Source organism: Haplochromis burtoni, unplaced genomic scaffold (genome assembly GCF_018398535.1).
Source record: "Haplochromis burtoni strain Fernald_Lab_line unplaced genomic scaffold, NCSU_Asbu1 Contig_1847, whole genome shotgun sequence".
Lineage (NCBI taxonomy): Eukaryota > Metazoa > Chordata > Actinopteri > Cichliformes > Cichlidae > Haplochromis > Haplochromis burtoni.
Window position 1 is genome coordinate 1 of NW_024584208.1, and position 16,365 is coordinate 16,365.

A 16,365-nucleotide genomic window follows, 5' to 3' on the forward strand; every position below is an offset into this window, starting at 1 on the left:
TGTGTATTTTGTTGTACAGTTATTTTATTTTCAATTTAATTTATATATTTTATCTTATTCTTTCCCAGTGTGTTGTACAGTTATTTCATTTTTAACCTTAATTTATATTTTATTCCTTCCTAGTTAAATTTACCCTTTTTAATTTTTCATATTTATTTCCTATCTTATTCATAGCCTTTTCCTTTTTTGTTTTCTTTAGGTCACGAGCAGTTGTCCAAGCATTTCACTACATATCGTACTGTGTATGACTGTGTATGTGACAAATAAAATTTGAATTTGAATCAGTCTGTTGCCACAAGCCATCAGAAACTCCAGGTTGGAAAACAGTTAAGTTGTAAAATGTTTAAAATCCAAAACAGCAAAAATGTTCCAATAACTTTTTTAGAGCTAATCTTGTTTTCCTCTTTGAATCAGAGTTGAACCAGTAGTAACAGAAGTAAACTTTATACAAATGTCAAAAAAGTATGCCAAAAATCGAGTGTTCAAGAAACGATAACTGATTTGGTTCTTTTAGTTTACTTTATTGATTCATGTCTACCTACTCTCTGACTTAAATTGTTATGTAAAGCTTTGAAATGCCTAGATATCGAAAAGACTACTGACAAAAGCTGTGTCGCATTAGGTTTCGACTGCTAGCACGACCTACCTTACATCAATAGAAAGTTTATCTCCAAAGGCGTCCCTTATTTGTTCAGAGACAGTTTTCTGGTCCCAGGATTTTTGGAATTCAAATCCATTCAATATATGCCCTTGTTCATGTAAATGTTGTTTTGTGCGATGCAGAGTTGGATTGATGTCTTCTAGCAAGATTAAAATTCTACCCCAAAAAATAAATAAATAAATACAAAACTAAACAAAAACAACAAGAAAATTAACCCAACCTTTTATTTAGCAGGCTAATGTAGCTAACACCTCCCACATTAATAAAGAAAGTAAATCTTAAAGTAAGCATCAACTTACACTCGGGTCACAAGTAAAAACACCCACTAATATTGAAATAAATGCCACAGTCTTTAATGTTTTTAATGTGGATGCTGCTGAATAAATTAGCTAGGGCTAAAAATTTATAAGGGTAACAAAGTGCGTTGCTAAATCAGCAAAGCACATTTCGTATTTTGTATTTCGCAGTTGTATAGTTAAGTGGAAAACTGTTTCGTTCTTACCTTTTCCTTGATCTGCAGTTCCAGTTGCCAAAGTGTTTCTGGGTCTGATATCGCAAAGACTGCCCCACTCCAGTCGAACTCCGTGTAGCTACTTGACTCGTTGAAGCTACCCGGGTGTTATGGAGTTAAATCAGGGCCATAATGTTTGTGTAGTTAAAAGAAAAATTTGAAATCGAAAATATGTAAACTGAAAGCAAAAGTCACATTTTTAGAGTGAACTTTGAAAAAGAAAGAGTTGGATTTAAAATAAAATCAAACGTTTTGAATATTTGTATTATTTCTCTGAGTAAACTTTATTTAAAAATTTTCAGTAATCTTCTTTTCATTATTATTATTTTTAAAAAATCTATTCAGTCTCAGATTACATTTTTTCAGATTCAGATCTTTTAAATTAATGTACAAAAAAAATTCTTCAGGTTCGGATTTTTCTCTCAGCTTCAATTTTTTTTTTCACTTTCAGATCTCTATTTTTCAGTTACAGACTTTTGGCCCTGTTTTGGCCTGGTGGGCGTGGCTACACAGAGAGGGGCGGGGAATCATGAGTGACAGCAGACCGCTGCAGGCTCAAGATGGTCCATTTTTCATGTTGCCTTCAGGAAACCTGGGAATGAACATAATTTATCAAACACCTCCTGCACTGTATTATTTGATAATGTTTAGAAAACATGTCATGCATAACTGCTAAAACTCAGTTACTAAAGCTCTTTCAAGCAGTAATGTGTACAAATTACGCCGTAACTGATCAATTATGAGACGTTTTCCCAGCCACTACGTGAGAAGTGGTCATTTCCCATGCTCTCAAAGTAGCGCGCATTGTATCGGGTGGGGGCTGCTGTTAACTTGTCCCTCAGTGAACGATGGCGTCGATCTTCCAACAACACTGCTGGCGCGAACAATCAGGTGAGTGTTTAAGTTTGGAACAATTACACTGCAGTCTGTGAATACTACGAATTTAAGAAGTGGCTATTGTTACGGTTAATTTTTCGGCTATTCTTTTTTTTATTTTATAAAGCAACACATTAACAAGAGAATTCTGAGTAAAACCAAAGTTACTTTCCCTAGTAACTAGTTACTTTGAAAGTAAAGTAACTTGAAGTAACTGAGTTACTTTTGAGAGAAGTAACTAGTAATGTAACTAAGTTACTATTTTAAAGTAACTTACTCAACACTGAAAATAACATAATGTGATCTGCTACTTCACGCACACGTGAAGAGAAAAGAAGAAAAGAAAATAAGAACAGTGAACGAAGCAGAGAAAAAGGTGAACCTTCCACACTGTCCATTAGTTGATAGACTGTTTTATGTGCCAGTAACTGTATGTCCCGCTATTTTTGTTTCTGTAATGCTCACATCTCACTGGTTTCCTGCAGTTATTGTCACTATGTCTTTTTTCAGGTGTTCATATTTTCCAGAGTATGAATGGCTGTAACTGGGATGACGAGACTGGACAGATTAATGCGTTCAATCAGTACAGTTATAATGGAGAAGACTTTCTAACATTCGACCCACAGCGACTGACATGGATTGCTCTAAAACCACAGGCTGTCATCACCAAACTGAGATGGGATGGTGAAGAAGATCAATTAAAATGTAATAAGAACTTTTATGTCCACGAATGCCCTGCGTTTTTGAAGAAGTATGTTCAGTATGGGAAAAACGTTTTGCAGACAGCAGGTAGAATTAAAGAATCTGGTGTAGAAAAATAAAATAAATTATATGACAATTCAAAGATGTGTAAAACCTTCCTAGCTTTATCTTTTTTCAGTTCTTCCATCAGTGTCTCTCCTCCAGAAGTCTTTATCCTCGCCAGTCAGCTGCCACGCTACAGGTTTCTATCCTAACAGAGGTTTGATGTTCTGGAGGAAAGATGGAGAAGAGCTCCATGAAGGTGTGGATCCTGGAGAGATCCTTCCCAACAATGATGGGACCTTCCAGATGAGTATTGATCTGAATGTTTCATCAGTCACACCTGAAGACTGGGAGAGGTACGACTGTGTGTTTCAGCTCTTTGGTGTGAACGAGTACATCATCACCAAACTGGACAAAACACTGATCAGGACCAACTGGGGTAAGACTGGATCCTGGAATGGTTATGAATCGTTTTTACAGAGTAACCATTGATTTTAAATAGTGAATACTCTGTCACACCAACCCTTTGCATGTCCTCCTTCACTACATCAATTTTCCGTTTCCTTCTGGTGGCACCTCCATCTTCAACATCTGTTGTCTAATGTTCTCTGCTGGAGGTTTCTTCCTGTTAAAAGCTGTTTTTAACATATACGATCAATTGAGTGTTATCAAGTCTTGATAATGGTGTAAGGGTTTTACATTAAAATATTAAGTTTCTTGAGATGATGCTGGATAAGCTGACCTTTGTCACACTGGTGTTCACCAATCCAATCAAACAATTCTATTATCAATTCATAAAGAACAATTACTAACAAGTCAGTAAGATGCTTCACTTAAAATGGAACACAAATGGTAGATAACTGAAGTAAGCAAAAAGTAATGAAATACTATAAGTATGGTTTATCTTCAGCGTGCACAAGAAGATTAAGTACATTGGAGTATTAACTGAGTTTTAATGGTTTTCTGTTGCCTCCAGTTTTGTCAGATGCATCAACTGTGAGGTCCTTACTGAGTCATTCCTCACTTGTTCTTTATAACACAGAGCAAAAATGTGTGGGATTACTAAAGTGTTTCCACATTTTGTTCAATAGGGAAGCCCGCTCACATTATACCTACAGCGGTTGTTCTAGCTATCGTCCTCATTGCAGCTGTTGCAGCTGTGGCGGTTGTCGCATACAAAAGAAAGAAAGGTGAGTGATCTCAGTTGGAGAAACATTACATTTAGTTTTTGAATTTGTGTTTTAGTCCATACTGACACATTTAACATTAGTTCCAAACATGTACAGCCTGAAAGAGTAGCGTATACGTGTATATATATAAGAGTTTACGTTTCAGAGCCACAGAGAGATTAATATATGACACCTGACTGATAATGTGAGAAGCATCAGTGTAATAGATAAGAAAAGAGCTGATCTTCATTGCTGTGCAGAACACAAATTATTGAAATCTCTACCTGTGAACTACATTCGAGGAAAAGAGTTTGCTCATGTGGAACAGCGTAGAACATATTACTGCTGGCATTTAGAATGAAAAGCACACTTCAAAAAACAAGCTTCGTGTTCCTGTGATGCTTAATGCTTTTAAGGAGTAGTGATGAGATTTTGTGTCATGTGACCTTTAGTCATGTGTCTGCCAATCATTTCTCGGTGTGAGTTAAAAACAAAAACTGAAACAGCTCGTGATTGTTGCGGTAAAAAAAAATTTCTTGGTGGTACTTTCCCTCATGTTCCACCATGCTCAGCATGTGATATTTATGCTTCTTGATAATGTGACTTCCCTATTCATATTTCTGCTTGCCTGATTCTTTATTGCATGTTTAGCTAGAAAGCTAGTGTGTTTGCTAACAGAAATCATCAATCACTGTACATTATAGAAAATATCAGCTTTATCTTCTTGTTCTTACAGCTCCTGCCAATGCCTCCGAACAGTCTGAGACACTAAATCCACAAACATGACCATCCTTCACGCAGTTCTGCGCTCTGCATGACTTTGCTCTGGCTGTTTCAGTTCTTCCACAGTTTAAAGTTTTACATTTTATATACAGTACTTATCAAAATACCCAACAGGTAACATGATACATCATAAAAAGTTTTTTGTTGTTTATTTTAAAGGCCCACACTGCAATAAATGTATGTGCCTCAAATGAAGCTCAAATATTGATATAGTATCATTTCAAAAATATAATTTATCTTGGTTCATTTAACTTTAGGGGTGTTACCTCTTCTGGATGTTTATATGTTTACTTTTTGTGTAGTTAACAGTCAAATATTTGTCACCCTTTATTAAATCTAATGTATAATAATTCATGCATTACATGTATAATCGTTTCATGTAATGAATTTGACATTTACATTCAGTTAGAGAATTTATATGTTATGTCTGATCATTGGTCATATCACCTGCATGGGACAGATGGCTTATAAATCACTCTGGGTCTGCTTTGGCATAAAGCCCAGTTCACACTTACCGTAACTTTTTATAATTATTTGAACATTTAATGTCTTCTAAACAAGAAGACATTCTCTCCTTACTTTTTCATGTATTCAGAAATATTCTGTATTGATGTGCAAAACCTTTTATCTACAAAACATTCATATGTTTGAGCTACATGTTAATGTCATGGTCCTGAGTCTGTGACTCAGTGGTTTTGGTTTTGGTAATTATTATCTTGTTCTTAAGGTTAATTCTTGTTTTCATGTTCTTTGGGGTTGGGCTCTGGTTATATTTTGAGCAACTTCTGTTCTGTGTTTCTGCCCGCCCTGGTCCCATGTCTCTGTGTTTGTCTGTGTTCAGTCTGTGTGTTTCCTGTTTTACTTTGAAGGTCAGTGTCTCAGATTAATGCATTCTGTTTTGCTTCCCTCGGTTCTTGTCAGGTTGGATTGCTTCCAGCCGTGCTTCTCTTGTGTCTCTCCTTTCCTTGTTACTACCTTTGTATTTAAGCCTTGTGTTCTCTGTGCTTAGTTGTCAATGTCTCATCCCTGGAGCTGTGTGTGTGTGTGTTTCCCTGTGTTTCCTTGTGTCTCTGTTTAGCATTCCCAATCTAGTGTTGTATTCTGTATTGTTGTTAAGCCTGCAATAAAGCAGTGATCTTTGAGTTCAGTTCTTTTTCCGAGAGTTTTGCATTTGCAATGACCCAGTGTTTTGTTTGTTATTATTATTGTTGATTTATTTATTTATTATGTTTGGGTCCTTTTCCTGCAACACACAGCTGTTCCATGATACAACCAAATGATAAAACAATGATAAATAATTTCTTTTATTGTGGCACATGATTTTTTTCCATCTTAAAGAGTTGAAAGTGAATTGTTTAGTTATTTTTAAGAAAAAAAAAAGGTCAAACAGGCTCAAATGAGAAAATTGAAAAATACATCTTGGTAGATGACTTTCATTTCACAAATGGAAAGAAAAAGTTTATCTTTCATTTAATGGCTTACGTCTGTGAGTCCTCCAAGGACCTTAAGGTTTTCAGTTCAGTTGCATGAGCCTGGTATGCTTGCCCTGTGCTGCAGTATGGGCAGGTTTTTGCCACAGCATTAACATTTTTACATCTGTCGAAAATCACTACATCTGTAAAAATGTAAGACGACAGTATACTATAAACATGACACATACCATACTATAATCCTATGAGGACTAAAGCTTCACTAAAAACACATCACACTTATTGAAAGAGGAGGAAAGAATGGTCTCAGTGTGAGCTGGATAATAGAAGATTACAGAAAGACCTGTATAAGTGTATCAGTAAATTTATGCCATATGTACTTTGAATTCAGGTGATTGGACACAGGAATCATGTGTAATTTTCAATTATTCTGTTTTTTTTTTTAATTATTAATCCTGCCTGGACTCTCTTGTAGTGTTGCTAGTTACAGATTCTTTATATAACACCAGCAGCTAAACTCATGCAAACTCCATATCTTCTGTTACTTTCTGCATCTGCACGGCTGAGGGGAGCCGAGTATCCATCATTTGACTCCACTGCTGTTCAGAGCCTTTCAGTTCTTTTAGTCCCAACAAGCTTTCTGACATCTTTCTGTCACTTGCTCAGAGATTTGTCCTTACCCATGCCTGCTTGGGGCTTTTTATTTCAGCATAGAGCATTGATAAAAAGTTGGTTGCAAAATGACACACCATCTCTTAACAGTGAAAAGTCTGTGGGAACTAAAAACAAAGACAGCTTAAAGACGACATGATATAAGTGAAAATAATCTCCCTTTTGCGTTTCTTCTGCCAGCTGTAGGTGGGCTCATTTTGGAAACTGTGGGCCGTCTGAGAGTAAGAGCAAATATAATTGTTTAGTTTGGAGGACATATTTCATCAGAGAGTTGATCTGGTGGGTGACGGTTTGAATCTAGCACAGTTCCAAGTCAAGTCCATCATATTTTCAAGGTCTGAAAATCCTCAAGCTTTAACCATACAGAAAGGATGAAGTTATTTATGTTGCTTGTCTTCTGCCCTGCTGTATTTGCAGGTAAAAAAAACCATTTAATCAAATCTGTAAACAGCAGCATGTTTGTTTTGCTTTTGTAGGTAGTTCATAGACTCTGTATCAATGCTCATTTAATCATTTTATGAGAATATAAAACAGGATAAATATATATTTTAATCATGTGTATGAATTTTACTGGTGTCACAACTCTTTTTCATTACTATCATTAATGATACAGATGAAAGGGCTTGATGTAAAAAGTGTGAAAGAAGTCAGGTTTTCTTATATAAAAGGTTCAAATCAGATTTATCTCATTAAAGTAGTTTTTAAAGATTTAGGCTGATTATTATCAATATTTTTGTAGTTCAGAAAAGGGAAAACTTTTATTTTCTTTACTCACAGAGGTTTATTATTTACCTATCAGCTAGTCAGAGTCCAGTGGAACCAAATATGCCGTAGAGGTGGTTTCACTCAGCAGCCAATCACATTCACATGCCCTCTGATCCCAACAGTCTGTGATATTTGATTGTGAAATGTAAATAAATTGTTTGTATAGTTGCAATTATGTCTTATTCTGAATGAAGCCACTTTAATACTCCAGTTAACTAACAACTTCATCCACATCTTTGTCAAAATATAAATAACATTAAGATTTTCTTCTGTCACATTGTGTCCTTACATGCTCACACACACACACATATGCAGACACACACACACACACACACACACACACACACACACACACACACTCCTACTCACATCACTTTTACTGATTCTCATACGAGAATGTGTTCACCAAATCATACTGAATGCATCACATTTCACACTCTATTTGTATGTTTTATTGACTTATATACTAACAATATAAACATTGTTCGCCCCACAGAGAGACACTCACTGAAGTATTTCATCACGGCATCTTCTGGAAACCCAAACATCTCAGAGTTTATGGGTGTTGGGATGGTTGATGGCGTCGAGGCGGGTTACTGTGACCTCAGAAACAGGATATTGGAAATAAAACAGGACTGGGCGAAGAAAATAGTAGACAAAGACCCTCGGCAGTTACAGTATTACACTCATGTGTGCTTTGAGAATCTGCCACCCTTCTTCACAGATACAATGTCCACTGTGAAGCAGGATTTCAACCAAACTGGAGGTGTGATATTTTATGTTATTCCTTACACCAGTCAGTACAAATTATACAAATGCCTACACAAAAATGATTTAAGTAAATTAATTTAGTTTTTTTTTTATTTTTTTATTTTGTAATTAAAGATCTTAAGTCTTAAAAATTTACTTCTCCACTGAATCCAGGAATCATCAAACCTTGTAGATGTGAACATACTTAAAACTGTGATAAAACAATCAATTATAATCACTGTTGTTTGTCCTGCGCTTAACAATTGTATCTTCACAGTTCTGATTCTTATAATTTGTCATCTAGATGTCTACTCCTGGGTTAAATTAGTTTCTGTCTCTTGTCCTTCATCTTTTATTTTTGAGGTATCAAATCAAGTTAATTTGTACATGTTACAGCATTTCAGCTATCTTCCTTTAGTCATGCTAATAAAAAGTTGACAGATCAGCTCAGATCTGAGCATAGCTCAAACCTTGAAAAATAGCAGTGATTCACGAAATGAATAATATTAACAGGTTCATTTTAGTGTGTGTTTTGTTTCTCTTTCTTCAGGTGTCCACTTTTTACAGAGGATAGATGGCTGTGAATGGGATGAAACCACTGGCAAGGTGACCGGATTGACACGTTTTGGTTATGATGGAGAGGACTTTATTGAGCTTGATCTAAAGACACTGACATGGATCGCACTGAAACCAGAGGCTGTCAATACCAAAATAAGATGGGAGAGAGCTGATCTGAGAAACGCTCAATACTTTCTCAATGTGGTTTGTCCAACTTGGCTGAAGACAGTTTGGAACACTGCAAGAAGTTCCCTGCAGAGAAAAGGTCGAATTGCATGACCCAAAGCATTTTCATGGATGCATTATTTTTATATTATATGCAGTAGTTTATGTTGAAATATATTTATAAAAAAAAGTTATCTCTGAAAAAAATGTGTAGGTTGACTATTACATCCTCATCCTAGACTTAACAGGTTTGTAATTTTCCATTCTTTCAATCCCAAGATTCCTGAACAAAGTTTAAACAACAGTTCTCAAATCTATACTAACAACCAAAAAGCAGGAGAAAAAGGATTTCAACACAAAGAGCTTCTCATTCCCTTCAGTTTCTAGATTCTGATCATGCTGCCTACACAAACATTTAATTCAACATTTACAATATTTACTGGCTCACTTTGCCTCCCAAAGAGATATGGAGAGGTAAAGGGGGATGTCATACAGATGCTACAGACAGGTAAAAAATAAAAGTAGCAGCAACGAGTAAAGCACAAAGGACATGGAGAGCACCAGAAGGTCACATAGAAAGTAAAACAGTGTGACACCTGTGAGGCTCAGAGAGAAGACTATATCCACACAGTGTGGAGTGAACGCAGGTGAAACCAGTGAGGGTGTGGCAGACAATCACTCAGGAGGGAAACTAGACACAGGTGCAGACAATCAGCAAATCAGAGGTGGGAAGTAAAGCCACAGGAGACTGCCTGTCTCCTGTGGCTTTACTTCCCACCTTCCCAGTTGCAGTCTGGAAACTTTTCACGTTTCCAGACTGCAACTGATTGACTCGACCGACTCTTCCCGTTGTGTCTTACTCCCAATAAAGATCTCAGGGGAGCAGAAGCAGCAGGCATTTATTAATATAAAAAATCCTTCACTCAAAGCCTCATTTTAATTTGATAACAGCTGAATGTAACATGTGGAACAACTGCATCATAAACAGTTTTATTATAGCACAAACTCAGCTCTATTTCATCATCTCATGTGTAACAGAGCTCAGGCCATTTTCACAACTTGACAGTGTGAAAAATGATCATACTGGAGAGGAGAGATGCACAGGTGGGGGCGACATCCAGACTGAGAGAAATTTGCCCGAGTGTTTGGAATTTTTTGCTGAGGACTGTTACGCTGGTTTATATCAATCTGAACAGATTAATTGATGCTTATTTTGGATTGCAGACTTTGGACTTGGAAGCTGGAAAGTGGAGTCAGTGTGGGAGGGTTGGGCAGACTAACATGATAGGGAAGGAGGTGGAGAGCTATAACAGCAGTTATGGAGATGAGCGATGAGGAGGTATATGGGAGTAATACAGAGGTAAATGAGCAGCAGGAGGTGGTGAGAGGAGGTGGATACTGGATGGCCAATGACAGAAAGAGAAACAAGGAGCAGGAGGCTAGGCTGGAAGGTAGAGACAGTAAGAGTTGGGAGGATGTGGTGAAGAAGCCACAGCTGGAATCCCTTCTTGTGTTGAGCTTCTAGGGTAATGGAGAAAAACAGGTGGAAAAGGCGACAAAGCTTGCGAGTGTAGGAAAAGTCAAAGTATAAAGAAGTGTGAAAGTTGGAGTGCAGAGAGTAAGTGGGAGTAAGGAGACGGTAACAGGAGTCCCCTTTAGTGTTAACACAGCAGAAATAGTCTAAGCTTGCGTAACTGTGGGGTACAAAAAGAATGATAAGAGGGTCAGAGAAACGTGTAGGTGGAACATAAAAACTGTATTTAGTGTTTATAAAGTATAAATGTGAGGGAATGTCTCAAGACCTATAAAGTGGTTGAGTTTCGGCACCTTGCCAAAGCACGTGGAGGCAAGAGAAGGTCTTCAGGATGTGGAGATCATGAATGGAAAATGTGGGGCTGGTGTCAAACCACAATGCTTGAATTATGGAGGGGAAGGTAGGGCTGCCTACTGAGGATGTGAGACGATGAAGCAAGAGGCTGATTTCCCACAGTGGACAACCTTAAACCCATTTCTTTTGTTTTGGTACCTCCCACCAGAGGTCCAAGTGGAGCTGTGGAGCCAGCAGGTGTTTAATAAAATAACACATTTCTGTTTCGTAGCCTCAAGTTGAAGTAATGTCAGTTAAATATGACGTGTGGAAATACTGCAAATTGCGTTTTTCCTTAACTGTTCGCATTTCCTTTCCTTACCTGTTTTTCTTTCTCAACTTTCAATACTACTTTCATCCACGTTCACTCACTCTACACAACTTCTATCTTCCTCCTCTCCAGTTCTTCCATTAGTGTCTCTCCTCCAAAAGACTCCCTCCTCTCCAATCAGCTGCCACGCTACAGGTTTCTATCCTGGCAGAGCCGTGATGTTCTGGAGGAAAGATGGGAAGGAGATTCATGAAGATGTTTATCTTGGAGAAATCCTCCCCAACAATGATGAGACCTTCCAGATGAATGCTGACCTGAGTGTATTATCAGTCACACCTGAAGACTGGGGAAGGTACGACTGTGTCTTTCAGCTCTCTGGTGGTGAGGACATCGTCACAAATCTGAATGAAAGCATTATCAGGACCAACTGGAAAGGTGAGAAAAACATATTTGAGTAATTTAGTTTGTTGATACAGTGGATTGTCTAAACTGTGAGGCTTGAATCTTTCTTCCTGGCTTCTTTTTTCATTATTATTATTACTTTGGGAATAACTGATGGAGATCCAAGCTGGGCTGGCAAATATGTACATTCTTCGAGGCTGTTAATGCTGTTAATATTCTTAAGATTAAGAAAAAAACTTATTTTTTTAGTCTGTGAATTAAAAAAAGTTCCACTAATGTTTCATACAAAAGCCATTCCACGATCAGTGGACTAACTGAAATTGTTTTATTTTTTTAACCCTCCAGCTCCTGTCAGTGTCACTGAACTCTCTGTGTGACTGAATCAACATCATGTAGACAAACACAGCACCCTACAACCGATGATACACCCCTCCAGTTAGACAAGTTTAGGGAACCGAAGATTCATGGTTATTTTATTAGTGATTTTTCTAAATAACAGTTTTTAAATTTCTAGTAATTTTTAATACCATCATATAATCATTCAGTTGTTACTGAAAGAGACAAGTCAGAATCTGTAATATCCATTTCAGTCAAATTAATCTATTTCATCCATATTAACAACGTTTAGTAGTTTTCAGTTTGAGTTTCAGAGCTCAGAAACATCAAACTGTCCCGTGTGTCTCCAACACTGCCTGTTCTCCTGTGTGGGTATTAAAAGGTTGCTCTACATTTATTATGTCCTTAAGTGTCAAACCAGAGCCTGACCCACTGCTTTCAGCTGGATCAGCTGGCCAAAAGTTTTTGGCAGTGTCATGCAACTCTTTGCTTAAAGTTGTTTTATTTTCCAATAAAATGAATTTGTGATTTTTCCCCCCCAATGTTATGAGTGTATATCTGTGTCATGAGTGTGTATCTCAATAATGATATGCAGATGAGATGCAATTATGCCCCTTCTGGCTGCCTTGATAATTATTTTATTCAACTTAATGTCAAATATGACGGCCTCGCAATCATTTTCAAAATTTAGTGATAATCATCAGCCAGAAAACTCAAAGCATAAAAATGTGACAGAAATCAGGGATTTTTGGGAGGATACTGTCCTGTGTTTTGTTGCTCACATAAAAATGGTTTTCAGTCATGTTTCATTCAAATACAAATAAATAAAAATGATAAATCTCTTAACTACTGTATTTGTTTTCTTTATTGACTTTTTTTTTAAAGCGTTATTAAAATGTTTTTAGAAGCAATAAGGGATAAACTGCAAATACACAACCTTATTAATTTTTGTTCAATTTTCTAAAAAAGTAAAAAAGACAGAAAGATGTTTATCATCGTAGAGAAATGAACGCCCTTAATATATTTTTAAGAAAGAAAAACGTCTCAAGTAAAAACAATTTTGTAGAACAGGTTAAATGTTGTTGTTAGGCCTTAAATCCACAACTGATCAACAAACGTGTTTTGTGTTGTGTGAACTTTAGATTTTTTTTTAAAGAGCTTTTTTCTCTTTTAGAACAAAACAAATATGTGGACATTGTGTGGGTTTTTTATGCAGTAAGTGCATATGTGATAATTTCTTTATAAATGCACACAAAATGTCACATGCATGGTTAAATGTCCTCAGCACTGCTGTAGGTGAATGAGGCAGCCGATCATATGCATGTAATTTAGCTCTTTCCCAGAAGGCGTCACTGCTGAGCTTTCTAACAGCGGAGGCATTGATTAAAGCTCAACCGGAAAATGACACTTTGTACACACTGTACAAATGCTTACGGCAATTTTACAGCCTTTTCACTTTTCTGTTTACTGCGTGTAGTTTAGAATGAGCCCATGAACGCTGTCTGGTCTGCTGATCCAAGACCTCTTTGAGGTACTTATCTCGAGCATGCTTTTTGACCACTCTGCATGTTCTGAACTTCTCTGTTTCCCTGTCACAAAGTGACGTGGCGAGCATAAAAGTGGACTGACTGAGGCAGACTTCCTCAGAGATATAGACGGACAGAGGTTCACCAATGACTTAAAAACTGTTTTTATAAATTCTACAGAACAATTTCAAAATTCCGTTTCTCAAAATTGTGAAGGTTTTGAATATCTCATCAACTAAAGTTCAAGAAAAAGAGATCGCGTGGAAGAACTGAACATGATTTATTGTGATAGAGAAATGAATGTATTTCGTGAATAGACTGAGATGAACCATCATGGCAGAACAGAATTGCAGGGGTGAGAGAATTTAGGACAAGATGCCCCCCTGCAATCTAGGAGCTGTTGGTAAAGATGAAAACCGAGGCTTGGATGGAGTTCAATGATTTGTAATGATATAATTCTTAATCCAAATAGAATTTACCACGTAGTCTGTAGACTGCCCCCATCTGGCAACACAGCTCACTGCAGTCCCTGGATTGGAGCAGACTGCAAGCATCACGCTCTCTGAACCATAAATTCCACTGTTGATGAAGCAACACTAAGCGATGGAGCAGTGAACTCTTGCCAATGAGCCAACAAACACAAATTGTACTTGTAGAGCAGTTTATTGTGTGGAGAAGAGGGTGTTTGAGATCAATGAGCTGAAGCTGGTATGGTCTAATCCACAGACTGGACAGCGTGCTCTGTTTCCGCATTACAGAGAAACTTGGTCTTTAAATCATATTCCATTCAACACAGCGCAGCGATGTAATGCTGATGCATATGCACTATGAGGGTTGTGGGAGTGACTAGCATTGCATGTTTCAGTGGAGCCAGCCAATCATAAAGAATCTCTTACTGTTCAAGGGTCCAAAGGTCTTTCCTTGTTTTTTCAACATGAAATGATTGCTGCAGCTAGAGGTCCATGGTGTAAATGAGGCCTAATACATTAAATGTTTCATGTAATTTTAAGTTGTTTAACCTTTTAAAGCCTGAACCATGAAATAATTGCCAGGATTTTTTTTTTTAATTTATGACTTCTTATTTGTATTGTATTGGCTACATCTGGCTTTATTTATTATTACTGTTTTTATTGCTTAAAAATAAATTACTGTCAAGGTGATCTAAATACAGGTAAGGCTCCCATGCGGGGCTCCAAGTGAATACAGCGCATTTAATTACAGCGAATAACAAAACACCGTTCAAAAAAAGTCAGAACAGTTGGAAGGTTCAGTCTGCAAAAAGCTTAAAACCAACCAATGTCAGTTTTCTCCCAGAATTCACCAGAGTCAGCGTCACCGCTTGATGTCTTGAAAACTCCAAATGCTGCATACAGGGAAAGACTCACTATTAAATCAAAACACCAATAAGAGCAGGGGTACTGCTTCACTAACCACAAACCAGCAATTATGATTTACTGCTGTGTCCTTATGAAATGAGTTCATGCATGCAGGTGTGCTATTACCACCCGGTGTGTGAGCCAGAAAGGGGGAAAACTCCCCATGTCCCAAAAATGCACATAAATGAGCGCAACTACTCACACACAAAGGGTAAATGGTGACCAGACCAAAACACAACAAAATGGGAGATCACTAGGACTTGGGGGACCATTGTAATTGTGCAATTTATTGATGATGCAGAAGTCTGAAAAACTCAGAAAAACTGTGTGTGTGTAATATGAGACACTATAGTTTAGGAGTTAAAGAATAACTGACACTCCCCTAACCTGAGGGAGCTGAAGAGATCCTGAAAAGAAGAATGGGAGAAAATGCCCCAAAATAGGTGCGCCAAGCATGTAACATCATGCTCAAAACACCTTAAAGGTTGTCAAAAAAGAAGTGTGGTGACTGTCATTAACTGTAACTTATGCATGTTATGTATCGGCCTGACGCAAGAAGGGGCGTAAACCCTGACATTTAAAAACCATTTGAAGTGTGCTTGCTAGTGGAGATCTATGCTGATAATGTCGTGGTGTGTATATTCCCACACGTGTGTTTAGTAAAATCATTGTTTTGACTCACTTGGACCAGTGGTCGTTTGTTTCACACCTCAATCAAAAGAATTCGGGACAGTTTTCAGGAAACACTAAATGTTCAGTTTTGATGCTTATATGTTGAAACAAGATCTAGTGTGTGCATATGTAATTCTAAAACCTATATATACACCTTTCAGTATACGTCGTTCTTTCCAAAATAGCAGCCCATACCATATACACTTATGCTTATTGCCTTAACTTTCCCCAGATTGTTACCTGCGTTTTTGTGCTTGCATAATATCACTTAACCAACTCCAATGAGCTCCACCTCCTCTGCAGGTGTTGGAAAAATGCCAATCTCTAGCCAGGATAACTGGTAGAGTCCCTTTTTGGTTATTTGAGGCAGGTATTTATTTGCCTCTGTTTTTTAAAAAAAAATTATTATTATTTTTTATTTGTTGTTCATGATGCTTACGTGTGAGATTAAAAAAGTAGATGTGTAGCATTTGTCTGACTGCATTCGTGTACATTTGGGTTTGTCTATTCTTCCTCATGCTTTTCCATGCTATCAAACTCTGTCATCGTTACTGTAATCCAGGGGTCAGCCTCTGTGTGGTTCCAGTCTCAGTTTTCTTCTGTCATCATTTTGCCCTTCAGACTCACACTTATGTGACCTGCTTCCTTACTCACACAGTGACCCTTATCCAAGCCTCTACCTGCTTCATTTACCTCTCCACCAATGTGTAGACTCCAGGTGATCCCGCCCTGCTTCATTGGAGTCTAATTGACAGATTGCTTATTCCTCAAATTCTGTTTCTCTTTAAATCATGTTTAGTTTTTTAAGTGGGCTCTCCTTACTAAAGTGAA

The 16,365-nt window shown here is 37.4% G+C and overlaps 2 protein-coding genes across 3 annotated transcripts; both read left to right on the forward strand.

Moving 5' to 3' along the window:
- The first annotated feature begins 2,256 nt into the window (after positions 1–2,256).
- On the forward strand, positions 2,257–5,865 carry LOC102306110 (major histocompatibility complex class I-related gene protein). Of its 2 annotated transcripts, XM_042217349.1 has the most exons (5): positions 2,257–2,424; positions 2,559–2,837; positions 2,929–3,231; positions 3,884–3,982; positions 4,698–5,865. In XM_042217349.1, the coding sequence occupies exons 2-5, from the start codon at positions 2,579–2,581 to the stop codon at positions 4,745–4,747; spliced, it is 711 nt and encodes a 236-aa protein (XP_042073283.1). In that variant the 5' UTR covers positions 2,257–2,424; positions 2,559–2,578; the 3' UTR covers positions 4,748–5,865. The 2 variants fall into 2 exon arrangements, with proteins under 2 accessions (XP_042073283.1, XP_014186761.2); XM_014331275.2 differs by having other exon boundaries at positions 2,257–2,837.
- Positions 5,866–7,083: 1,218 nt separating this feature from the next.
- LOC102305590 (major histocompatibility complex class I-related gene protein) lies at positions 7,084–12,806 on the forward strand. Its single transcript, XM_005952576.2, has 5 exons — positions 7,084–7,263; positions 8,108–8,377; positions 8,912–9,184; positions 11,355–11,657; positions 11,970–12,806. Exons 1-5 carry the CDS (start codon positions 7,218–7,220, stop codon positions 11,999–12,001), a joined length of 924 nt encoding a protein of 307 aa, XP_005952638.1. The 5' UTR covers positions 7,084–7,217; the 3' UTR covers positions 12,002–12,806.
- The last annotated feature ends 3,559 nt before the right edge of the window (positions 12,807–16,365 follow it).